The sequence below is a fragment of the Zonotrichia leucophrys genome, chromosome 5 (genome assembly GCF_028769735.1).
Source record: "Zonotrichia leucophrys gambelii isolate GWCS_2022_RI chromosome 5, RI_Zleu_2.0, whole genome shotgun sequence".
NCBI classification, from domain to species: domain Eukaryota; kingdom Metazoa; phylum Chordata; class Aves; order Passeriformes; family Passerellidae; genus Zonotrichia; species Zonotrichia leucophrys.
Window position 1 is genome coordinate 22,123,762 of NC_088175.1, and position 25,648 is coordinate 22,149,409.

The following is a 25,648-nucleotide window of genomic DNA, read 5'->3' on the forward strand; positions in this document are numbered from 1 at the left end:
ACACTTGCATGGAACAGAGAAATTTTCTGTCATTTTTGTGGCTTTGATACTTTCTGGACCTGACTTACCCTTCAAGCTAATGAAAGGAAGGAAACTCTTGACAAAATTGGTGGAGCTATGTAGTGATATTGAGAATTGCCCCATAAGGAAAAAGCAAGGCATAAGCAGTTGTTCCTGCTTTTCTTCAGAACAGGGAAGGTAAAAATGCTGTATTTTATGGGGCCATGCCTGATAGAAGGGAAAGCTCATGTGACAACACTAATATGAAAGGCAAATGGAAGTAATTAAAATATTTATCGGAGAATCTACTGTTCTGATGAGACTATACTAATGTGCCAAAAAATCCAACCCTGTTCTTTCTCTCTTCCCACTTCAAAATTGCTCTGTAAGTTGTAAAGAATTGTAATTGTTGACTTTGATGCAAATGATTTTGGCTCATTTCTGCATAGCTCTTTATTGGCATTGATTTTAAAAGGCATAGTACTTTTAAAGTGACTATTTTCTCCTAAGAATGTTAGGATGTTCTTTCTTTTGGGTTTTTCTTGTTCCTGGCCAATTCAATATTAATAGTTTTGCAGTAATAATAAAAGTTGGTTGACTTCTGAGACCCATTTTGCATTCCACTTAAGGATATAAAGTAGAAGGCTTTTACTACAGGTTTGCAGGTCTGGCTGCAGTTTACTGGCCTTCAGTCCTAGACTGTATACCTGCTTTTCATATGTACTGCACTTGCCAGAGCTAGAAATAGCCATGCTGTCAAGAGATGAATACACATGGTAATTCATGGTAAAGAGAGGACCTAAATGCCTAAGATTTGTGCATGGTGCAAAATTTGAGGTGCAGAAAATTTGTAAACAGAATCAGAGACACTGGCCTGAGTTTCCTTGTAAGACTGAGAAAGACATATTGCCACTGACAAAGGACGTCATGCTCCTTTCTGTTATAAAATAGCCTGTGAGTGGAGAGTTTACCCAGGAAAGATCTTGTGGCAGGGAATGCTCAGGCATGTGTCCTAAGCAAAGCATGGCTGTAGCTTGTAGCTCTTCCTGGAAGTTATCATGTACAAAAAGGGATTTCACTTTGTTTAGGACTGCAGTTTAATTAAACTAAATAAAACTAAGTGAGAAGGATGAGTTTTGAATGGTGTTAACTACTATTTCATGTAAAATTCCAAACATCTGCATGGGAGTTACAGTTAAGCACCTAAATTCCTAACCTTTTCTAAATGAAGGAATCCTGATTTTTTTTTCTTTTTTAATATGTTGATGTGATGTGTCATCAGGACTGGGATTGCACATCTGAGGCCCCCTGAATCTGAGTACTGCTTAGGGAAATACAGCATAGAAAATAAAAAAAAATGTTTAAGTTGGAAGGGACCTTTTAAAGATCATATAGTCCAGCCCCTTCACAATGGTTTTCATTAGACAAGAGAACAGAATTGATCTCTGCAGGCCAAAATCTTGACTGACAGCCCTAGATCTGCAGCAGTTTTTCCCACTGGAGTTTGGATAGCTGGTGGTAGCTGCAGCTCTCTTCACATTCTTTGTACTGCTTGGTCCAGCAGCATAGAACTGAATCCTTGTGTGTGGCTTCACTTACCTTGTTTAACAAACCAGAGCTTCAGCCCTGCCCTGCCCTCTGCCATGCTGTTCCTCCTCCAATTTGCCTTCTACTTACAGCACAGTCCACATCCTTTCCACCCTGCCTTTGGATCTCACCAGGTCTCAATCCTTTTCTGTATCCCACCAATGTTTTTCCCAGATCAAAACTGCTCACAAATGCTTGCTGGCACATAAACATTGTATCTTTAAAAAGTATTTTCTATTTCACTCCCTATCAGAGTGTAATAAGAGTGTATGAAGGGTGCAAGTAACATGGCATCACCGCTCCTGAGAAATGGAAATATGTGAAGACTTAGCTCTGCAGTTTTCAGTGTCCCAGAGACGCAAACCTGCTTTTTGTCTGATGAATGATGTGAGTTAAAGCTGCCTATTTCTTTGCAACAGCAAAAGCAAAGTAGGAGAGAAAATGTGATTCTATCAGCCGGCGCACTATTTATATTCAGATGATTTAACTAGCATCACACCTAATGTGAACAAAACTAAAACTTCAATATTGACTCATTCAAATGAAAATATTTGTAAAAATAATACCCCTGTTATTTGAAAATTATTTGGAATAGAAGATCATACAGTTAGGAAGTACCACATAGAACTTATTCAAGCTAAACTATATGAGGTTCATCATAAAAAGACTTCTGTGTTATGAGATATCAAAACAGACAGCAGCACTCCCAGTTTTCTTGCAATATATATTTCTATAAAAAGTTTATAAACTAAATTAATTGAATTTTTGCACAAAGTTGATATAGCATATGAATTTATACAGCAAAGGCTTAATACTCTTACCTATAAACACATAACAAAATTAGGGATAACAATTGCTAGAAAAATACAAGGAATCTTTGCCATTTATGTTTAGAGTAATATATAGTCAGTTATAAGTTATTAAAAAGTGCACAGCAAAAGCCCAATGAATACAATCCTTTCTGTGCCACTCCATAACTACTAGAAATTTTACAATCAATAGTGGGGGAGAGGAAAAAAGGGAAACCCCAGATTGATAGGGAAAGTGCTGTTTTGTTTTCTACTATACATTTTATTTGCAAACCCCCTTTATTTATTCAGAATATTTGGAGTATGTTATTCACACCAGGACACTGGAATAACTTGGTGAATATCACATCATTTTAGCCATATATGTGTGCATATAAATATATCAACATTACTAGGTATGTAATCAAATGAAAGCCTTTTTCAAGAAAACTGTTCTTTCATTTTCAGAAAACCTCACGCATCTATAAAGGTGTTTTTACTACCATTATGAAGCTGTTATTCTCTGAACTACTAAATCCAACCTAATGTGTCTGCCTACTCTCTTCTTTTCTCACCATGTAATCTGATATAAATCCATTAGGTTTAAAGGTTTGAGATACCTCTGGACTTGAATTTGAATGTTCTCAGTTCCCACTGTGTGGTCTTATTTAATCTCTTGGCCCAAGATTCCTGTCTCTAACTGTCTGGCCAATAACAACTTTGTCGAATCAAGACAATACAAGGCAGCAGACAGGAAATATCCGGTTGTCAGTTTTATTTGGAATATCACTGTTGACTTCAGTGGTGCAGAAAGCAGCAGTAGCAGTAGTAGCTAATATATTAGAATCCAGATTCTCTACTGTGCCTTAAATGCCTTTAAAATTCTGTGCTAAAAGAACCAACCAAATAGATCCACAGAAACCTGTGGGTAGAAGTTAAATGACTTTTGATATAAAATCTGCCAACCAGATCCAACAAAACCCCAACTAGTAAAAATAGACTCTTTCAGCTACAATCTGTCATATCTTTTCTTAAGCTGCCTGGCAATAATGGATGTTGCACATCAGGAGCACTGAAAGTACTGTGTTGTCAGCAGAACTCTTTCCAAAGATACAGAATTGTAAGCTACGGAAAGCTTATAGAAGGTAGTACCTTATATTTAAAGATTTTTTTAACTCCAAAGAAGGTGTTTAGCAAGAGTCAGGAAAAAATGTCAGAGCTGTATTATTTCCTCCCAGTATCTGCTATTCTTAAGTGCATGATATGCAAAGCTTTGAACTTCAGGATGCTTATATGCTTGTCAAAAATATTAACTGTTGGCCAAATCCTGCACTTCAGGACCAAGTACAAGCTCACAGAAATCTTTGATTACAGAAAAAAAAAGTAGCCCTTCTTCTTCCTCTGTATTGTGATAGCATATATAAGAATAAAACATCTGTACTTTAGAGGGACCATTTCATTTCAATTTCATGATTTTTAGTTTCAGATAGTAATAGTGAACTGCAGATTTTTTTATTGTTTAGAGTCCAAAAAGTCTTTACAGATGCCTCTAATAATATCAGGAACCATCTGCTCCAATCCTGTGAACTCCCTGGTGAAGAAAGTATGAGATTCTCTTGGTTCAGAAGCCATGTCTTTCAGATCATCCAAAGGTGCCCAGGCAACACCAACAGAGAAGACTGTTATTCCTACAAAAAGGAAATAAAAAAAGAGACCATTTTGCCTGCAGATACAAAAAAACCCCAGCCATTTCTACATTAATGAATCAATGTGGATTTGAAAAGCATGTTTCAACACCTGCAATCTGTCAAAGATAGATTTTGCCACTAAATACCAGGAATTAGACTTGACTCAAGAAAAATCCTGAAGGAAATATGAGGCGTCATAAGAGCTAATGTCAGAGTTGTTCTTGTAGTAACACATAGGATTGTAGCAGTTGCAATGTCAGTCTTGAAACATAAGTAACACTCTGTAAAATGGTTTTGAAAGTAAGTTTGGTTCCTTTGTGTGTGCTTAGTGCCTTTATATACTCATAGTTCAAGCAGCACCAGCCCAATGAGCTTTTTGGCCACAACTGCTTATTCCCTTCCTAGATGATGGTGGAGCCACTTGGCTCATTATTCTTACTCTACTGTTTGGGGAAATGAGACTGGGTATATGTTGATCCCTAAGCTGCCATAAGTGAGTCTAGTCATACCTGGCTCTGCATTACTGGTTGCTGGGGGTTTTTTCACCCTAATGGAAAATAGTTCCTAGGGGGAGCATTACATTTTGCTGAATTCCAGGTATGATACTTTGCAAACTTTAAAATCTTAACATTTGCAGCACGGCAGAAATAGGATGGATCAACTTCCACTGCTTTTCAAAACGCATACTTTACCTGCTTTTTGTGCAGCTGCAGCAGGTCCTCTAACATCATCATAAGACTGACCATCGGTGAGAACGATGAGGAAATTCTTGTTAGGCCCATCTTTCACTGGCCCAAACACGTTCCTGGTGGTGAAGGAGATGGCATCGCCGGTGGCGGTGCCCCCGCTCATGTAGTGGATGCCGCGGATGGCCGACAGGACCTTGTCCTTGGTGACAAAGTCGGTGAAGCCGAACTCGGTCCTCTGGTCGTAGGTGAACTGCACGGCCGCCACCTTGGAGCCGATGTCAGAGATCTCAAAAGCTTTGGCCACGTTGCTCACGAACTCCAGCACGAGGCGGAAGTTGCTCTCTCCGATGCTGCTGGAGCCGTCTATCAGGAAACCGATGTTGACGGAGTTGTAGCAGGTCTTGCTACACAACATCTGCTCGTGTGAGCACAGCTTCTGCACAAGAGGCTTGACATATTTGGTAGTACCAAACCAGGTGGGCATTTGGTAAGAGAAGAAGCCATTGTTTCGACAGACAGCCTGTTTGAAAACATAAAGGGAATGGGTGAATGCCAGCTGAGCAGTTCAATGGATAATACTCAGACACCTATGATTTTTCTTTCAAAAGCAGGTTAGAAATGAAGCCTCATGGCTGGAGCTTAGGATGGGTTTTTGTGTGCTTGTCTTTAAAGAAATTGAAAAAGCTGCACTTGAAGTCAATGTAAGCCATAGAGCAGCTTATTTTATCCAGTAATAAAGCCAACCCTGCCACCCAAGCTCTGAAAGTTTTCAAATAATTTACCTTTTTTCACAAGAAGTGCAACAATTGAAAATTGTAATTTTGTTTTGTGTACGTGAAAAAGTCATGATACTAAATAGCCAAAGGATTGAAATTTCTGTATTTTTGCTTATACACTGAAAATTATCCTCTGTGTTTTCCCTTTGAACTTGGTGAGACCTTTGGATTTTTAATCTATAATGTGTCACAAACACAGACAGAGTTGAGCAGAAATACAGCTCCCGATCATTCACAGGAAAATTTCTTTTCCCCTAGCTTCCATCAGATGCATGTGAAGTACAAGGTAACTGAAAAATGGGTTAAATTCAAAATCAGCTCTCCAACTAATCCAGCTAAGATCAAAATGCAGAAGGAGAGGAGAGGCCTCAGCCACTTAAGGTCATGTCTTTTTGTGTCTGTACAGGGACACACAGTGATAGCACAAGATAAAGAGATCTCCTAAAATAGGAGAGATCTAGAGTAGATATTGGGATGGAATTCTTTACTATGAGGATGGTGAGGCACCAGGACAGTTTACTCAGAATAGTGGATGCCTCTTCCCCAGAAGTGTTCAAGGCCAAGCCTGAGCTACCTGGTCTATTGTGTGGTGTCCCTGTCCATGGAAAGGGATTAGGAAATACATAACCTTTAAGGCCCTTTCCAAATCAAACCACTCTATGGTGCTTCTGTAAGTGCCCAAGGGTTGGACCAGCCCGCAATACCTCTGGGGTCAACAGCTAGATATCTTATCCCTAGAGCTTCATTCTGTTCATGCCATTTCTGCTGAAATTAGACATCTGCAACCTCCCTGTGGAAAATGACTGATTTTCTCACTGCAGAGTAAGACAGGACTGAGCAGAAAGCTCATGTCAGAGTAGGCGATTGGTGTTTGAATTCTTGCTCTAACTCAAAAGGAACAAGATCCAAAACCCTGTTTACAAGATCAAAGTCTTGTACACAGGCTTGGTAGGATGTGTTTTTCCATAATTTCTGTCCTCTTGGTAGTGAAAGTAAGTAAATAATTATCCGCAGAGCTGGTAAGAAATAAGCACCTCCCTGTCTGCCCTTTTGTGAGAGAGAATGTATCACATCAGTATGTCATTGCTTTGGCACATTCAGCCATACCTGAGATAGGGGAATTTCCTACCCTGAGAGTCTTCATGCAATTACAAATTCCAGGAGCTACAACTTGGCCAAGCTTCTGAACTGGGAGTACAATGATACCTTTGTGTGGCCCCTTTAGCAAGGAAAAATCTCCAGTGTTTCTTTAACTTTCTTCCCTCTGCTCGTCTTTTAAATCACTTATGAGCAGGGATAATTTAATCAGCTGGTTTGAGAGAATATTTTTATGTCTATACATCTATGTGAGTTATTGTATATACATGTATTAGTTCATTAGAATTTTACTGTAAATTCTCCAGAATTATATTCATGACTGAAAACCAGATAATGACATTCTTTCTTACTTTGTCCACAAAGCCAATGTCTTGTACCATTCCCAGCTCCTCTGTTGTGGGTTTTGCTACAGACACAATGAACACATTGACTCCAAATTCTCTGGCCACTATGCCAGCTTCTTCTAGATCATCTGAGGGCCAGCCATCCAGGAACACTACAATGATCTTGGGAATTCCCTTCCGTGCTCCATTTTCCAAAGAGAAGAATTTCTGAGCTGTGTACTTCAAAGCTTTGCCTTGGTTTGAACAGGAAAAGAACAAGAAGAAATAATGCATACAGTGATGGTACATTCTGGGATCAGCTTCCCATCTGAAATTGTGCAGGATTTATGTTATAACTACAGGACTTAGCCAGTGTAGCATTGAATGGGTGCCCCAGGAAATTTGATAATAATGAAGCTTGGGCAACCTCCAAGTTAAAAACTAATGACATCAAATCAACACCCCTCCCCTCACCAAAAAACCCCACAGATAAAGCTGAGGTGGAATTCCCTGAGATTATTTTTGCTCATGGGTCTAGTTTTCTACTAGGAATTAGGTATATTAGTACCTGCCAAATGGATTGGAAGGAAGAAAGTACCTAAATTTAGCTTGTGAAATGCAACATAATGAGATGCTTGGTTTCAATGTCTGGCTGGTTGCGTCTGTGATAATTTCTTTTTCAGATTAGCTGGTAGGGACTGAGTTTTGGATTTGTGTGGAAAACTGTGTTGACAGTAGGGGGATGTTTTGTTATTGGTGACAGCTCCTGCACAGTGCCAAGGCCTTTCCTGCCTCCTGTGCCACCGTGCCAGTGGGAAGGCTGGGGGTGCAGAGCCAGGAGAGCTGGCCCCAAGCTGGCCACAGGGATATTCCACACCATGTATGTCATGGGCAGCATGTGAAGGTGTGGGAAGGAGAACAAAGGAGAGGGCACATTGGGAGTGTTGGCATGAGCTGCTAGGTGAGCTGGAGCCCAGCTTTCCTGGGTTGGCTGAACACCTACTTACCCATGGGACATGGTGAATGATTTCCTTGCTTTGCTGTGCTTTTGTGAGTGGCTTTTGGTTTCTCTAATAAATTGTCCATCAATCTACAAATTTTCTCATTTTCTTCTTCCCAATTCTCCCCCCATCCCACTGGGGCAAAGACAGCCAGCAGCTGCATGGGGCTTGGTTGCTGGCTGGGCTAAACCATGATGTCTTCTCACCACCACTCACTCCTTACTCCTCCTCTAACTCTTTAATCAGCCACCCAACAAGAAAGAAACACTAAGCCTTTTATGAATTTGTCCCAAGATATCATTCTGTTACTAGTGAAAAGTCAATTACTGTTAAACTGCAGGAAGATTTATACAAGTATAAACACTTGTACTCTAATTAAATGTGTAATAAGCATGCGTAACTTCTAGAAATCAAATGTGAGATGTGAAATTCTAGTGGAACATCACAGAACCTGATTAAGGTAACTGTGGAATCTAAAACTTCCTGACCTATGTGAATTATAGGAACTTCAACATTTACACACATACATATACATACATATATAAAAAGTACATAAAGAAGTAATTTCTGTTTTAGGGGGAATATGAGCTCACCGGTATTGGAATTGCCTCCTCTGAAGCCTAATTCTTTTATGGCAAACAAAACTTCTTTTGTAGCAGTAAAGTTTTTCAGATAGAATTCAATTTTTGGATGTTCACTGTGGAAAAGCAAAACAGAGTAATAAGGTTCACTTTTCATACTGATATTAGCAAGCTAAAACACACTTGGAATAGTTTTGCTCATGATAATATATATTCTCTGGATTTCAATACTAAAATGTAAGTGTGCTTCTTGCTTAGTAAGTCTTGCAGTCCTTAGGAACAGGAATTATCTGCCTGAATGGATAAATTAAGGACAGCCTGATTCTCATGCTTATCAAAGAGATGATAGCATTAGGTTCAAAATACATAAAGAAAAAAATTGAACATGCCAGACATTAAACTAAAGGAATCTGTGTAACTAAAGATTGGCAGGTTTTCTACTATTTGTATGACAAATACCTTCCTTATAAAAAATTCCTGCAAAGTGCAGTTTGAGTGTTTTGATTTGAGAAGTTCAAGGTATGCCAGCTACTGACAAAGAGATTAAAGACTTAAGGTATTCTGTCTCTGGATTTCATTTTTAATTTACAGTAGAAAGCAAAAACAAGTGACCAGTTACAATTTGAAAAATATCAGCTGTAATATTTTATCAGTAAAAGAGAAAATATTTATTAAATATTAAAATATAGATCAGGTAAGAGCAGGTTTTTGTTTTGTACATGCACACAGCCATTAGGGACTATTCTCTCTACAATTTTTAGAAACTGGCATCTCTCCTTTTCAGGGTGTTTCCTGCTGTTCTACTAAGATGAGATGCAAAGCTATAGTAGAGAAGCTGTGAATCATCCAGCTTCTCTCTAGTCAAATATCAAATATCAGAGACAAAAAATGTTCAAATTTGTCATGTCCTGTCACATGCACATCTCAGTATAGCCCAGAGCAAACAGTGCTATGGCTCAAGAGATTCTTTCCCTTGCCATTCATCAGCCATTAGTGAGAGATTTTGTTCTGCAAAAGTGGCATGTTAATTGTTTTCTCTTATCAATTACTCCATTATATTTTGTGCAGATCTGTTCTTACCTGGCCTGTACGACTCCAACATGAGGCCCTTCTGTCCCAATTCCCAACATTACAGCTACTTTTCCAACAAAGTTTTTCTGCAAGTTAAACCTACGTTGGCCAATGTTGTAGCTTCCATCAATGAGAAAGGCAATATCAGCTTTACAGTCTGTGAACATCCAAAATAATTATACTTGTTATCATCAAATAAATGTTAGGATTCTGCTTTGCAAAAGTTAAGTCTGTGTGTCCTTACCTTTGTTTCCAGCCTTTTTATCAAGAGTCTTCTTAGGTCTTTTACCTTCAGTGAAAAAAACAGCATGGATCATTTAAGAACAAGAAGATGAATGGACTGAGGTAAACCAGAAAGAGCTCTGAGTAAAGAAATTACAGTGCAATCTATCTGCAGTAGGAATTGTCAACCATTTTAATAATTAAACTTGGGCTACTACTGCTTTGCTCCTTGGAGAATATTCTTTTTCAAATGAAACAGCTTAACCTTCCTTTCTACATGTCTGACTGATTACTGAGTTGTACAAAGCCAGGTAGATTTCTGTACCTCACCTTCCCAAGTGCTACTGTTTCACAGTTAGCAACCCAGCTGTACAATGGATTTTTAATGGTTTGGAAGCAAACCATGGTTTAAACTGTAAACCGGGTGGTCTATTCACAAACAGCATCAAAGTCCAGTATTTATACAACACTAACTTTCATAAAAAGGATTTAATGCAGCATTTTCTGTGGCGAAAAACAACTAAATTTCTGCTATGCATGTCCTGACAGCACTCAGCTGTTCTGTAAAAAGGAATGCATTGTCTTCTCCATGGCTTAAAAAGAATGAACATCACGTGAGCTCATGAACTCTTACCTTCCTCTGTGTTATTGCTATTACTTTTCAAAAACCATTCAATTTTTTCTTAATTTGCATGAACATTAGCGAGATCAGAATCAATCTCCAAGATTACATACAATTCCTATTTTTTTCCTGGTGAAAGAGACACTGCAAACCCGGACACTGCAGCTGTTTCCTTCTTCAAAGACAAGTGAGTGTCACGAGCACGTTCTCCTGGCCAGGCCCTGCCCAGGGCAGTGCCTCCCTCGGGGGATGCTCTCCCCTGGCTGCGGGATCACGCACCTGTGGAAGGGCGTGCTGTGGACACCGACCGTCCCACGGCTTCCAGGGCTGTGCTCTGGGTACCTGCTGGAATGAGAGCGCTTTTACTGCATTTCAGTGTACTCAGATGAAGTTACAAGTGCTCGAAGAATTATGTCCTTGCCATAACCTTTCTTTGTCGTCTGCCATTAGCTACTCTGGGAGTAGGACATGAGCCTAGACAAACCTTTGGTGTAATCTAGTCCTTGTTTTACAGGTAATTAATTTCTGCATTTGAAACAACAGCAGCTGATGATTAACTACAGCATATATATCTGATGAGAGGTTTTGAGCTGTAGTAGCCATTATTTCCAGCAGATAAAGAGAGGACTTGATCTGGAGAACTGGATTTCACCTTCACCCTCACCAAAAGCACCTCTGATTTTAAGTGCTTAGCTAGCAACTTGCAGTGAGCACAAGGAATACAAGTATCTTAGAGATAGTAGGCTGAATTTTAGCTGTGTAAACATAAGAACACATTACAGAGATCTATTTCACAAATTTTCTATACTAGCAAACACCCACTTCAATATTTTTGAAACCACAACAACGCACACAACCAATATGTTTCTGCATATGATTTTATGAGGGTGGTTTATCTTCACTGAGTGGCAAGGCATGGCAACTGGCTTGCAATTAGGCAATTAATAATTAACAACTACCTCAACAATGGGGACAGAAACTTCTGGACTAAACCACTACATTGCACTGTAGCTTAATGACCACATCACATGTTAAGTTGATGTTATTACTGTTTTTGGAGGGTCAGTTTTCTCTTTGCATGGAATGCTGCTCAAGGTATTTGAAGGGCCTGACAAAGTGCTGTTCCCTGCACAAATGCAGGCAGAGGGAGAGAAGGGATAAAACTGAATGGCTGGAAGTGGCAGGAGGACTGGACTGCAGTGGCAGGATCAAAGCACTGACTTTGATCAGCTTAACTGTCATGGAACTGTCCACTGCCTGCTATCATGCCATTATATTCCAAACAACTGACCCATCTTTGTATCAGCTTCTGTTACAGACTAGCTACTCTAGCTGGAATAGTTTGTCTTTAGGTAATTGAGGAAAAAGTTAAAATAATGAATTAGAAGCGAAACCTTCTGTTGCTAAACAATCACTCTCTTAATGCATACAGAAGCACTGAGGAAGTGTCCCACGGTTCTGCCAGAGCTTCAAATATAGTTTGCAAAACAGTAAAACAGTAAGTGTGATCCACCTACCAGTCACTGAGAAAGATGAAGCCCATCTAGAGAGCACCTGAGACTGGATGCCATTGGCATTTACAGCAGGGTAGTTTTCCTGTCCTGGGAGAGTCTGCACCCTTACAGCTCCTCCTGTGTTGGTAATCACCCCACTAAGGTTGAAAAAGAGTTGCTATAAATCAGACATTTTAGTCACAAGAAAATGCAATACAGGTAACGAACGCCATCATTAGAATTTTTGTCACCAGCCTTCTCAGTAAGATCTAATAGAGGCAAGCAGTTGTGTTCAGGCTAGAACAATCTAGCCTGAACACTCTATAGAATAGTTTCTCCTAAAAGTCTTTAGGAGAAACTATTCTATAGAGCATCACACAGATTTATTTTAAAAAGTCAGGAAAGCCTAAAATTCTGGCACTTTAATGCATTCTGCATTATTTATAAATTCTGCATCACTTTAATGCAGAACAGTGATGCTTCAGGCCATATCAATTCCTAAGTGACAATAAGAAGATCAGAACTGTCATATCTCTTATTATTTTTAGAGGTCAAAAGTCAAAGTTGTACTTCTCTCAGAGGGAGCAAAACTTGGTGCCTTGTAGTGTGTGGGCAGGTACAGCTCTGTGGGAGACAAGCAATCATTTCATGCCTATTTAAACACAGCAATGTGTGCCTTGGTGTTTGCTTTTTTATTCTGTTTGGCTTCCTGCTTGAAAAGACAACCTGATTTAACACATTGTGAAAGCAGAATAATCAAGACCAGAGTTTAGAAAGTTTTACATATATTTCTGATAATATGAGATCTGGATATCTATGGTAAAGGCAACTTCCACATGAAATTCTATTTGGAACAGTGTTAAAAGACATTCATTCTTCATGGATGTGACATGCATTTCTAAATTGAACTATGATTATATACATTTATACATGTCTCTGACTTGCATGCCATGGCTGCTTTGGTTAAACTGAGCTCAGCAGATTTTCCAGGAGCAGCTTTCACTTCCCTACTTATTATGTTATATGCTACTGCCAGTGCTGCTTAACAGGGGCTTTATGTAAAAGCTGCTAGTCCATTCTCTTGCCTAGCTTGTTAATAACAACCTGTAATTTATACCTAAATGGTATTTTTCACTCAAAAATGGACACAAACAGAAAAGCAGATACACACAAGGCAGTAATCCTGTAGCTCACTGCACAACAGCTTATGAAAGAGAGTGTACCAGCCAAGAGTAGCAGAAAGATCTTATAAAATACAGGACTAAAACACACTTAAAAATCAGCTAAAACATACTTAAAAAACTGAATTGAGATAAATCACACATTAACTGCAAAGTTTTTAAGATCCCCATGCAAGAAGCATTTCTTTGCACTATTGGAGAAAGAGATACAGGGTGTTGCTGAATTTTGAATGAATTTTTCAAGGACTCTACACATCAAAACTGATGCCTAGACCACAAAGAATCTTCTGGCCATGGGAGGTGATCCTTATAGACGTAACTGCAGTCATTTTATACTCAGGGACTTTAGGCAAATGGCTGAATTGCCTGAATTCCCATCTTTCCTTCCTACTATCACCATCTGCAAACTCCTTCCAGATAATCAGCCTTTCTCCATCACCCCAAGAATTATCCTCCTCATCTCCAATCTGGTGTCCTGCTGCTGCCTGATTGCCATCAATCACTCAGGATTTCATGCCAGCATCCTCTGGACCCGTAAGCTGTGTTCCTTCTTTCTTTCTTCCTTTCTTTCTCTGCACTCCTATTGCTTTTGGCAGGAAAGAAGTTCAGCAGCAGAAGCAGGCACGATACCAAAATTTCCCAGGGACCTACAGCTGCTCAGAAATCCCTTTGGCCAGATAACATTTTTGTCAATATTCTTGTAGCAAACACTGGGGCAGCTCAGTGCCTCTTGTGTTTATGGGCACTTTGTGGCCAGCTGGGTAATACCATGATATGCTTTTGTTAGACTGGAGTTCTGGGAGCCCAGTGCTTAATGAGGACTGGTTTCACCCAAGTTAGAAAGGTTATGAAAAAATTTACATGCCTATTTAACATCTAAATGCTACCACATTGTGCTAGGTCTCCATTTAGTGGAATTGCACTTGAACAGAACTGCACAAGCTGAGAACCTAGTCCTTCATTTGACCTTCTGATTATTAATCCAATTAATCACTCAGTGGTAGATTTAACTCAGTTCTTCATGCCTACATAGTGTCAGCCTGGTAGGAGGTTCTCTATTCTTCCCTCAACAAATACATCTTTTATCCTTCTGCCCAGAAAAAGAATAATATTAAATAAATATTTTGTTTCCTGAGAGTAATTACACATAAAATGAGAGAAAAAGCCAAATATAACAAGCTAAAACAGGCAGAAAGATTATTCATCTGTAGTACACAGAATTATTTGTAGCTGAATTCTGCTAAATTATTTTCATATATTACATAGTATTTTCTTGCATTAATAACTGCCTCAAAGTAATGGAACTACTCACAGGACTAAGCACTATTTGATTTATATAAAATTAAGGAATCCAGCCTCAATGTAGACCAAGGATGCAAACTGAAGTGTATGTACAAAATTTTCAAAGCACAGATCTACTTACATCACAATAATGGCAAACTCCAGTCACCTATTGGGAATGTCTTCTTGAAGTTTCCTTCATGCCAATATGGATTTTGGACATTGCAACACAGGGCAAGAAGGAGCAAGTATCTTCTGCGTTTTTCTTGGATTTTGCAGCCTGCACTGAATTTAGCTGAGAACTAAGCAGCTATTGTCTCTTCTCCATGCATCAATCCTTTTTTGCCAGGACTAGTTGTGGCTGTTAACAGTTGCAGTAAAGCCACCAAAACATTCTCATGTAGCAAATTCTGTTCTGATATTGAAAGGCCAGCAGAACTAATAGCCCTCAACTTAAAGTCAGTGTTCAGAAACAGCAGTTCTCCTAAAAGAGAATTTTTCACCTTTAGCCTGCTTTTTCAAAACCCCTTTCTACAGTCTACCACACTGAAAGACTTGAACAAGATTAATTTAAATCCAATCTGGAAGACAGATTACAAAAGTGAGTATATTTTAATCTCTTTGTCACTATTAGAGCCCTCGTTATTTTCACAATGTCAGTGGAGAGAGACTGTTGGATGCAGGATGTACAAAAGGGGTTGCATATTTCACCAGAAGTACAATTTATATTGACTCTTACTATGGAAAAGCATGGATTTTTCTGCAGCCTCATGTTCCTGGGCTGGAGAAGAGTAGTACACATGGTTTATAAGGTACAAACTTCAGTGAAGAGCTAAGTGATGCATCATCAAATAAAGCTTGTGCTGTATTATCTAGGGGAAGACTATGCAAATAATGAAAGAAATACGCCTGTGCCATTTCTTGTACCTCCTCCTTTGTAGAAGTATTTCCCAGCTGTGACAGAACTGAGCCCCTGCAGCTTTTGTGGTGGGACTGTGCTGGCAGTCAGTCACTGACAGCCTGGCATGGGGGGGTCCAGAATGCTGCCTGCTTGGACTGGTCAGGAACCTCTGTGTCTTTTCAAAATGTTTAAGTCTTTAATCTCTTTAGAACAAGGTTTTGACAGCAAGAGCTTTTTTCTCTTTAAAGACATCTTTGGCAAGCAATAGAATGTTAAAATAAGTGGCTACATCACTAAATATAAACATTGTCTCAGGAAAAATAAAAAAAGACAATGGAAAGAAATCTGTTTTCCTCAGTTCAAAAGAAAAACAATAAAAAAAGCAAATCCAAAGTCACTACCTGCATTCAATCTAGATATTTTTCACAAAACTTTTTTATATTCCTCAGCTAGGAAGAGTGAAGAATAGAAGAGTAATTTTTTTAAACCTCCATGAAGACTCTTAAAACACACTAAATGGAGATCTTAATTCTTTTTACAGAAGCATCAGAAGGAAGCCTGTCTAATAATAAAATACACATGGAAATATGTGAATTTGAGACAAACTCTTCAGCTTTAAAAACAAACAGAAACATATCCCCATGATACCTCCCAAGCTCCTTCTAACTCCTCCTATAATACCTAAGCCCCTAGATACTTTTACAGCATTTGAGAAGTTCCAGAGTTTCTACTCAAAACCCCTCCTTAAGTCAACTTTTCTTTTTAAAAAACAGTTCATTTTAGTTTACCTAGGAGTTTAAATACTGTACAATAAGCCCAAATTTTGGAAATCTTGTAAAAAGTTATAAAATTTTAATTGACACTTGAAATAAGATTCTAGATAGTAATGACAGCTTCCTAAATATTACTTAAAATTCTTGGCTTGGGTTTTTAATGGCATTTAAAGTGTCAAGCAAGGAATGTTAACTCAAGAAGGTTTTATTTTCCTCATTTATCTTCTAGCAATTTAAATTTCTGTAAAATTTTAAGTTTATAGTTGTGGATGTTTTAACATAAAAAATACTCTGATAGCTTGACTCTAAAAAAAATTGCAACCACTTTTCCTCTGCTTCTTTTAAACAGTTTGTTTGACACAAGATTTTAAGAAAGTCAGAAAGTGAATCTGCTTTTATTCTTCAATTAGTTACTGTTTATATTGTATCCTTCCATATCTACTAGTGATAGAAGTGATTTTACAGTGAAAGTCCACCTGTGGACAATGCTGGGCCATGTCAGAGAAAGCTGACAAAGCAGTTTGGAGGAACACTCAAACACAACTCAGATAACTTGCAAGCTGCACAGACATTATTTTTATTTTTCCTTGTTTTCTCTTCTCCCAGTGACATTCCTATTGAGTTAATAGGACCCATAGTCCAGAGAGATTTCTGCTATGATGGCACCAAAAGGCCAAGATTTGTAAGTGTGGCAGAGACTTTATAAACTCACTTAGCACATGGATTAGCAATGATCTGACTTACCTGTGTATGGCAGCTCCGCAGACGCTCGAAAGAGAGGCATAAACTCCATCCCCAAAGACATAAAACTGCCACAGAGGACAGTTTGCTGGGCAAAGGACATCTTCTGTCCCCTTTCTAAGGTCAAGTCCTCTTGTAAAGCACGTGATAGCAGTAGAAGCTAAAGAGAAAAGAAGAACTTTTGACCTGAAAATCTTAAGAGTTTGTTGTAGGGTTTTTTTTTTTAAATGTCTCTACAGTTTCCAAGTTTAAAGCAATATCTGAATTTGAAACTAAATACAATGTCTGTAAAGATGTCTTTGGAGCTTACAAATGTACAGTTATGACAAGTAAGCACACACTTCAAAATTACTTATGGGAAAAAAGTGGCAGGAAAAAAACTCCCATGAACAAACAACATTAAAATAACATCAAGGAACATTACACAAGGAAAAGCAATCCATTTCTGTAAATTTGCTGCAGAGACAGAAGGGCAAGGGGAAAACCTTTGAGGGCTGACAGACCACAGATGCAGGTGGCAGTTTCCAAGGAAGAAACTAAATCACTCTGACATCCCCACAGGAATCTCCAGCCATAAGATATCTATGAATTAGTCACTTGGGAAATTCTGAATCTTCTCTCCTGTGGCATTCATGGAGCAAGTTGACAGCAGCATTTCCCTTAGCCTCTTGCAATAAATCCTACTGAGGCCAGTGTAAAAAAAAAAAATAAAAAAGGAACACACATCTCGTTTCTCCAGTAATACAGTAACATCTAGAACATTGGTATCAGTTCATTACAGTGAGGTTTACATCATTATCATTGTGCAGAGGACTGTGAGATTCATACAGAGATACAAAAGTTATCTATTCAGCTGAGGCACACGCATTTTTTATGTAGAACTCTGCCTTTTTTCAGAAGTTGCTCTCCAGGTTCCCATCATTAAGCTTTCACTGTGCTTGCCTGTGTGCAGTGAAGGTATGCAGACACAGATTAACATCAGTACACAATTTCACTTGGCAAACTGCTGCTTTTTCTTTTGAAAACATTGAGGTCTTTATCTTGCATGGTGACTACCATCCTCCTACTACACAAGGTAGCACAGTCCCCTGCTCTGTTGCACAGCAAATTAGAGATTTGGCTTAGATCATTATCAATTCAGCAGCACAAGGGCAACCCATGCCTGGCTGTTTACTCTGAAGTTCCTAAGGCACCTAGAAGGTGCAAGAACCTTTTCTAAATGCACCTGGAATACTACCTGTGCACAGATGAAAGCTGGCAGAGGCTGGCCAGCGCACCACAGCATCATATGCCAAGGACTGTATGTTTCAGGAATCAGTGATCTGTCTCTCACCTACTTTTCTGCCCACTATTTTCATTCTTGTTGACTGAATGTGCTTTTTGACCCCAACATATGCTGCTTATAAATGAAAGCCCTTGGAGCATATGCTGTTCTTCATCAGGGGATGGAAAAGGTGATACCTCCACTGACTTTAGAGCTGAAAAGCAGAGCAGTTGCAGCCAGAAATGCAGAGTGAAACACATCTGTTCATTCTGACTGTGTGAATTGAACACACATCATCAGCTATGCATGCAATTTTACTCTTAATTATATACAATAGTCATTAATGCTATGCTGAAACAATGTTAAACTACCTAATCACATCTTCCAGAAAAATCATTGCCACTATTTGTTAGCACAAACATGGGACTTGTACATACTGAATCTGCCTATATAGTGCAGACTAAGAAGAAAAGAAAGCAGTAAGCACTTTTTTATTTTTCCCTTCTCAAGATAATAAAAACTGTCTACCTAGCAAGAACTAAAGTGATTCAATCTGATTCTCAAGTGTTCTAAGATATAAAAAAAGTTTCTTTTAGGACTTAGTCTTACCTACTCACATCCTAGCCATGCTTAATCTTACTTAACTGCCTTAAAGACCAAAGACTGAAAAATCAAGCAGAATTGGTGCTTATACCTAGAAGCTCCATTATTTCAAGGTCAAAAATGCAATATTATAGGTATAGATTGGTAAAAAACTCTGATTTGCTTTCCTCTTTGAGTCCCCTAATCCTTTCATGGAAGTTCTACAAGTGTGATTGCCAATTAATGGGCACTGAACAAGCAGTGTCCACCAAATGACACCCAGCAAGACCATCGAAATCAAACAGCAGCTGCAAGGCTGGAAATCCTTGGAGGAGCAATTGCAGCAAGCACCACTGGCAATCTCTGCTCTCACAGCACTGCTTGTGCCTCTCACCCTGCAACATTTTTCCAGCCTCTACAAGTGCAAGACACCACAGGAAGTTCTAACTCCTGTCGTTTCTAATGTAATGTACTTGACTGAGTTCCCTGGCTGGCTGTGCACACAAGGACAGTAATTAGATGTGTCTAGCTAACAAACCCTGCATTGCTTGGAGATCTGTGTTTCCCTCATCACCAGGTACTTACTAATTGCTGTCATGTGGCAGGCTTTTGCATAGCACAGAAGATGGGGGAAAAAATAATCTTTCTGTGTTTTCCCTGGCAATCAAAACACAGAAATCCATTGTAGCCCAGCCACAGGATTTTTCTGTACTGGCAGGCTAAAGCTGTCATGATCCTTGTCTCAGGCTCCCCAGGGAAGGGTGCACGTTGCTGCTGTGTGAACTGAAGAGCTGACATGCTGGAGCTAGGGGATTTAGCAGTTCATACCTCAGCTGGATCAGCACTGAGGTAGAAAGACACACTTTGAGGAAAATAATGCTCTTAATTAAAAGCAAAAATTTCATTTTAGTATTTTCTGTAGGTAGATTCGGTTTTCTCTAAGCCTTAACTCTAAAACAGAGACTACACATTAGAACACATTAGAAGTGTTTGGTGAAATATCAAAATGGAAGCAAATCTTTTTGTTGACTACCAAAATTAGGACTTAAGATATCAGCTCTGCAGTGGTTTTTGTTCTTCCCTGTTTGTTAATGCATCATCAGCTATCCAACCCACAAAACTTCAATGATTTTGTTGCAAACATGAAAATGTATTAATGAGGTCAGAATACTAGAATATATAAAACTGTTCTTTGGCAGCTTACATACTCATAATTCTCACAAATTTCATATATGATATTACTATCAAAATTTAAGAAGTGCTTGTTTTCGTTAGTCTATCCAAGATACTTCAACATGGCAAAAAATGCCAAAGAGCTGTGTCTATATATAAAGTAACTGAGATAAAACCTGTGTGTTTTAATCACTGTAATTGAAGAATGCAAGAGCAGTAGCAGTGGAAGCATTTCTTTCAATACTTATGTGGTGCAATACTCTAAATCCAAGTATTTTTGCAAGAAATAAATATAAGTTTACAATTTACAGGAAAGGATTCAGTTCTAGACTCCAACCATTCTGGACTCTGCTGAAGATGTGAGACCTATGCTCTGTTACATTCAGTTAGGCTTTTAGAACCACAATAAAACAACTGTCACCCCATCCTGTCAAGACACACACCCTTCAAGCTTCACAGAAACACACTACATCAGAATACCCTACAAAAGCAAGGTACAAAGAAAATAAACTGTAATTCTTCCTGATTTAGGCCATATTTAAGGGTAGGGATGAATGTCTTCCATCATTGTTGATTGTTGACCTAAAAAAAGAAAAAAAAAAGCAAAGACTCACTTATTTCTTAGAACAACCATGTTTTCAATCATTCCATCAATTTCTATCTTTTTGGTGCCTCTTGCCATGTAGTCTGATTTTGCCATGAGTAGCTGCCTCTTATGTCAATCTATAAAAGTTGTGACTTAATTTTCAGCAGGAGCCACTGCTTTAAGTTATTCTAGAGGAATAAAACCCATAGGCAAAATCTGATCTTTTCTGATCTTGAAGCTTTCATGCGCTGCTTTGTGAAAACAGTTTGTTTATGCAATGGAAAAAAGGAATCCTATGTACAGTATTACAAAATTAAAAATAGGGGTTCCTACATGAAACATAGCCTTATGAGTTGTATTATAGAGAAGTGCATCCCTATTATGCTTCCTATTATTTTAGTATTTAGTATTTTCTTTTTCAAAATAGAAAGATTTTAGGTCCTTTTTTACTTTGAGGCTTCAAACAAGCCTGTTTTTTTCTATCTTATGCAAGGAGTATCAACAGTTGGAAAAAAAAAAGATATACTAGTAAACCTATGTTTCATATTTTGGAAAAGATGCACAGATTGCATACTAATTGATGTAAATCTCTAGTACACATCCTGATCTGGACAGGGGCAATGGGATTTAGAGTAACCTGGTCAGGGCAATAGAATTCATTTCAATCTGAGCCCTCTGCCCTTTTCTCACCCATGTAAGGCCACTTGCCATCACACAGCCTCGTGTGTGGCAACCAGAACTGCTGCACTTGGCAGCATTTGTATCCATTCCAGTTGCAGCATAAAGAAAGTTTTGAGATGCTCCAAGATCTTCACAAACACTATGAGCCTAAATACAATAGATTCTTGAGGAAATTAATGCTCTTTCATTACTTTGTGCAACAGAATTGAGGCACTTTTATGTATGCAAATTTCTAGATCAACAACCAAATGCTGCTGAATTCAAGCTCAGAATAGCTGTAAGAGGGAATATCTTACAACAGTTGTTCACATTAATGATATTTTAGCTGGTTCCAGATACCTTCAGGTTACAGTGTCTTCTCTGGCCCTGAATGAAGCATCCCAGAAAATATTCATTTGTTTCCTGCCAGACTGTCAGCACTTCATGCATAATGCACCTGCAAAGTGAAAAAGGGAAAGGAACTGAGGGGTTAGAGTAGGTTTTCCATTGCTGTGCATTTCCCCCCTTTTTTTAGCCATAGCAATTCTGTAACAGATAGCTTTTATCAGTTTAGCACAAAAGAATTTTCCAAATCTTTGATTCACCACAAAATGAGCAGCATATCCTGATTCCTAATAACTGTGAAATCGTTAACAGCCATTCAGAAAAGCTTGGGGTCACTCACCTCCTGCAGGCCAGGCCTGCATCTGGAAACATGTTCTTCTGGAGGCTCCTGTCCTCCTTTGGTGGAAGGTTCCACTGAAAGGGGCAGACAAACTGCTCGCGTCCTTCGGTCACACATTTCTCCAACTGCTTCCCGCGGCTCCTGGTTCCCATGGAATTATTCTGGTTCTGGGAGAGCCTGCTCTCCAGCAGCAAGGATGCAGTCCAACACAGGATGGCACAACAGGCAGTCCCTGCCATAGCCTGCTAGGCATCCTAAGCATGTTCCTCCGCTTTCCAGGTCGAAATAATGGCAGGGCAACTTTAAAATGTTTTTAATCAACTCCATGGTCTAAAATATGCCAGAGATCCTCAAATTGCCAAGCACCGTACGAGTGCCTTTATAACACACGCAAACACACTCCCCCTCACTCTTGCCACCGGCACTCCCCTCGATGGGGCACTTGTCACCACGGCGCTGCTTCAGCCCGTGCCAGGGAGGAGATTTCCCCCCGTCTGGAAGCGTTCCCAGACACGCTCCGTGCCCCTCTGCAGGTTCCCACCGGCCGCTCCGCAAACCCTTCCGGCCCGGGCTGGGCTCCCGCGCATCGCGGCCAGAGCGCCGGGACAGGGCCGGGCCGGGCAGGGCACGGACGCTCCGAGGGGGAAATTCCCGCGGGATGCGGAGGGGGAACAGCGGCCAACTCACCCGAGCCGTCGCTGCCGCGCACCGGGCCGGAGAGCAGGAAGGCGCCTGCGAACAGACAGGGAGAGGGTCGGGGGCTGCTCCGCGCCCGCCCCGCCGGCCCCGCCGCCGCCCGCGGTACCCACCGAGGAGCAGGGCCGAGTGCCACATGGCGGAGCCGGGCCGAGCCCGCACCGGGGGCAGCGCAGAGCTGAGCCCAGGAGAGCGGCGTGCCGTGCCGTGCCGTGCCGCGCACCTCCGCCGAGCCGAACAGCCCTGACAGCCGCCGCTCCCGCTTTAAACCTCGGGCGGGCAGGAGCGCGGGGCGGGCGGAGGGAAGGAGGGCCGGGGCTGGGCAGCTCCGCCGCCGCGGGCCCGCAGGTGCTGCCGGCCCTCCCCCGCCGCGCCCCCCGCGGCTCTTCCGCTGGGAGCGGCGGCCCGGAGCCGCGGGCTGCGGCAGGGCGCCTCCCCGCTCGCTGACTCGCCCGCTCCGGACCGTGCGCGGACGCTCCCGTGCCCGGGGAAGCGCCTTTGCGGTTTGCATTCCCGCCCCTGCCCGCGCACCCCTGGATATCCCCTGCACCCACGGGGCTCCAGCACCTGATGGCAGGTGTCTGTACTCCAGATGCCTCGGGAAATGCGGGCGGGGTGTTAGCGACTTCGCCGCGGCCTGTGCCCCTCGCTCGAAGCTGAGGCGGGGACGGAGCTGTCCTGAGCGCTGCGAGGTGCCGAGAGGGGTGCCGGGCCCGTCCCGCCCGCCCCGGCCCGCGGCCGCTTCGTGCGAGGGCCGCACCCGGTCCCGCCGGGCCTGCCCGGGGAGAAGCGGCGCGTTTAAACCTGACTGAATCATTCGGAGAGATGGAAATGCCCGAACCGGCGTTCCGGGTATCCCGTTTGGTACAAAGGATTAGCGCAAATACTGCAGGTGCCTGCCTTTCATTTAAGTAAAACTTTACTTAAATTAAATTAAAGTAGGAAACAAACCAAAACAACCACCCCCCTATAAACCAACCAACCGAAAACCAAACCGATCAAACCAAGCCCCCAGTTTGCAGCCCGACCCGTTTCCACAGCCCGGTGCACACACGCTCGTGTGCTGTGAAGCCCAGGCTGGCGCTGATGTGCACTGGGGACAGGTCACTTGGGAATCGTGGGCAGAAGTGCGTGAATTTTAACGAATGCCTAAAAATCGCATTTTGTGGTGGCCGTCAGCATACACTGCCTGATTTCTGCTTGGGATAGCTGCTCCCGAAATGAACTTCTAAATATAACTAAGTCTTCAGACTTCATAGGAATTAGGATTTGCCGGGGCAGAAAATTAAGCGCGGGCGGGCGTTGCAGCCAGCCCCGAGAGCGACCGGCTTTGGGAGGCAGCTGCTCAGGGCAACTCGCTTTAGGGTTTTTTTAAAAAATACTTTTTTTTCCTTCGTAAGGTCGCATAAAAATGCTCTTTGTGAAATATCTCTTCGTATGATTGAAAATAAATATATTTGAGGGCTCTGTGATCCGTTCAGATATATGTGGCCTTTAAAAGCAAAATAGCAAGCATGACCGGGTAAGTTATTAGTAATTTATTGCTTTTCCGGAGTTTAATTCAAGCAAAGCATAGAACTGGTGAGAACACGATACCCCTTTCCCCCACAGCTTTGATCATCCCAGCAGCACATTTTTGCGCTTCCCACACAGGATAAAGGTGGTGATGCTTTCCTCATGACAGGGTCCTCTCCTACGGGCGCATCTCAAATGCAAAATTATGCAAGGCGGATGATGCAGATGTCAGGAACCTCTACTGGCGTTTCTCTCAGCTTCTCAGGATCCTGAGATCTTGTCGAGAAGTTCTTGCTCGTCAGCAGGCTCCCTCCACAGCCAGAGGTGCCCTCGAGTGGGTCGGTCGCAATTCGCCTCCGTGACAGAGGCCGCCGAAAGGTGTGTGTGTGTCCCTGAGCTCTGCTGCCGTGCGGGGTCTGCCCCAGGTGCGGTCTGCTCGGCACAATTTCTGTGGCAACCCTCGTTCCCATTTCCTTAGAGCTGAGGTATTGAAGAGAGAAGGGACATTCGCTCAATGTTTTATTTTTGAAGAAAAGCTCTGTGCAGCCGGAGGGCGCGCAGGGGGCGATGGCAGCCGAGGGGCGATCCCCGCTCCCCCCGGGCTCTCCCCGTTCCCCCGGTGCCGCTCCCGCCGCTCCCTGCCAGCCCCGCTCCGGCCCGGCCACGAACGCGGAGCTCAAGCCCGGCCAGGGCGGGGGAGATGGTGTTGGCTGGTCCTGGGCTAATGTTTCAACTTCAAATTGCTCCGCAGAAACTTTTGTCACACGGGCCGGCGCGTTTGCCGCAGAAATGTCCCGGGAATACCTTCCTCCGGAGGTCGAGGGACAGGCAGGAAGGACAGGGAGAGGCATCCCATTTATGCCGGGAAATACGGGAAATGCCTGAACCGAGGGAGACTGGCTGCCCTGCCACACATCCCCACAGAAACCTCTCTGTCCTTTGTGTGAAGAAAGGCTTTGTGCAAAGATCAAAAAGGACAGAAGAAAGCACTAATTAAATTTTAAGCCCTATATTCCACTTGGGTAGGAAGGACCCTTCCTGTGCCTTGCAGTTTACTTTCTGGGGAAATACATTCACCCATCCTCATTGCAGTCCTCCGTTACCTCCTTTCTACATTTTTATTTCCTCCGATTCCCTTCATTTTCTGGAGTTTTGTGTTTCTGGCTTCTCCCTGCATTCCTTTCAGACCTACAATGCTTTCCTTTACACCTTCTTCACAAAGGCTACTTAAATCAAAACTCTTTGGCATTGACTTGTGCATGTCACCTTCAATTTTATGTTCAAGAGGTTCTGGGCTGTGCTTGAATTTTTTGTTTGAAGCCATGCTGTCTTGGGAAAAGCACTCAGGAGTTGCCAGGAATGCTGGTATGAGCCAGGCAAGCTGATGCCAGGCTGATGGAGCACACACATGTGCGTGGTGCTGGGCAGCCATCTGCAGCAAGGCTGTTTGGTGCCTTAGAGACAGATGATTTTGAAGGGACTTTAGAGGGGTACCTGCAAGTGTTACATTGACTGTGGACACAGCCCTTTTCCTGACATGGGGCTCGATTTGTCAATTCACACCATTACCTTAGGTAGGCTCCTTTATGAAACATTAGTTTTTGTTTTGTTCCCAAATTACTGCCTTGCAAGTAAAACAAAGAGAATCATATCCCCTTAGGAAAAACATGT

At 41.6% G+C, this 25,648-nt stretch overlaps 1 protein-coding gene across 2 annotated transcripts; it reads right to left on the minus strand.

Moving 5' to 3' along the window:
* Nucleotides 1-2,318: 2,318 nt before the first annotated feature.
* On the minus strand, nucleotides 2,319-22,785 carry COCH (cochlin). 2 transcript variants are annotated; one of them, XM_064714545.1, is made up of 11 exons: nucleotides 22,576-22,785; nucleotides 22,454-22,498; nucleotides 16,820-16,976; nucleotides 11,964-12,097; nucleotides 10,726-10,788; nucleotides 9,847-9,891; nucleotides 9,612-9,759; nucleotides 8,544-8,647; nucleotides 6,977-7,203; nucleotides 4,756-5,272; nucleotides 2,319-4,063 (listed from the first exon to the last, which is right to left on the minus strand). In XM_064714545.1, the coding sequence occupies exons 1-11, from the start codon at nucleotides 22,598-22,600 to the stop codon at nucleotides 3,888-3,890; spliced, it is 1,641 nt and encodes a 546-aa protein (XP_064570615.1). In that variant the 5' UTR covers nucleotides 22,601-22,785; the 3' UTR covers nucleotides 2,319-3,887. The 2 variants fall into 2 exon arrangements, with proteins under 2 accessions (XP_064570615.1, XP_064570616.1); XM_064714546.1 differs by having other exon boundaries at nucleotides 10,726-10,791; nucleotides 22,576-22,709.
* Nucleotides 22,786-25,648: the final 2,863 nt, after the last annotated feature.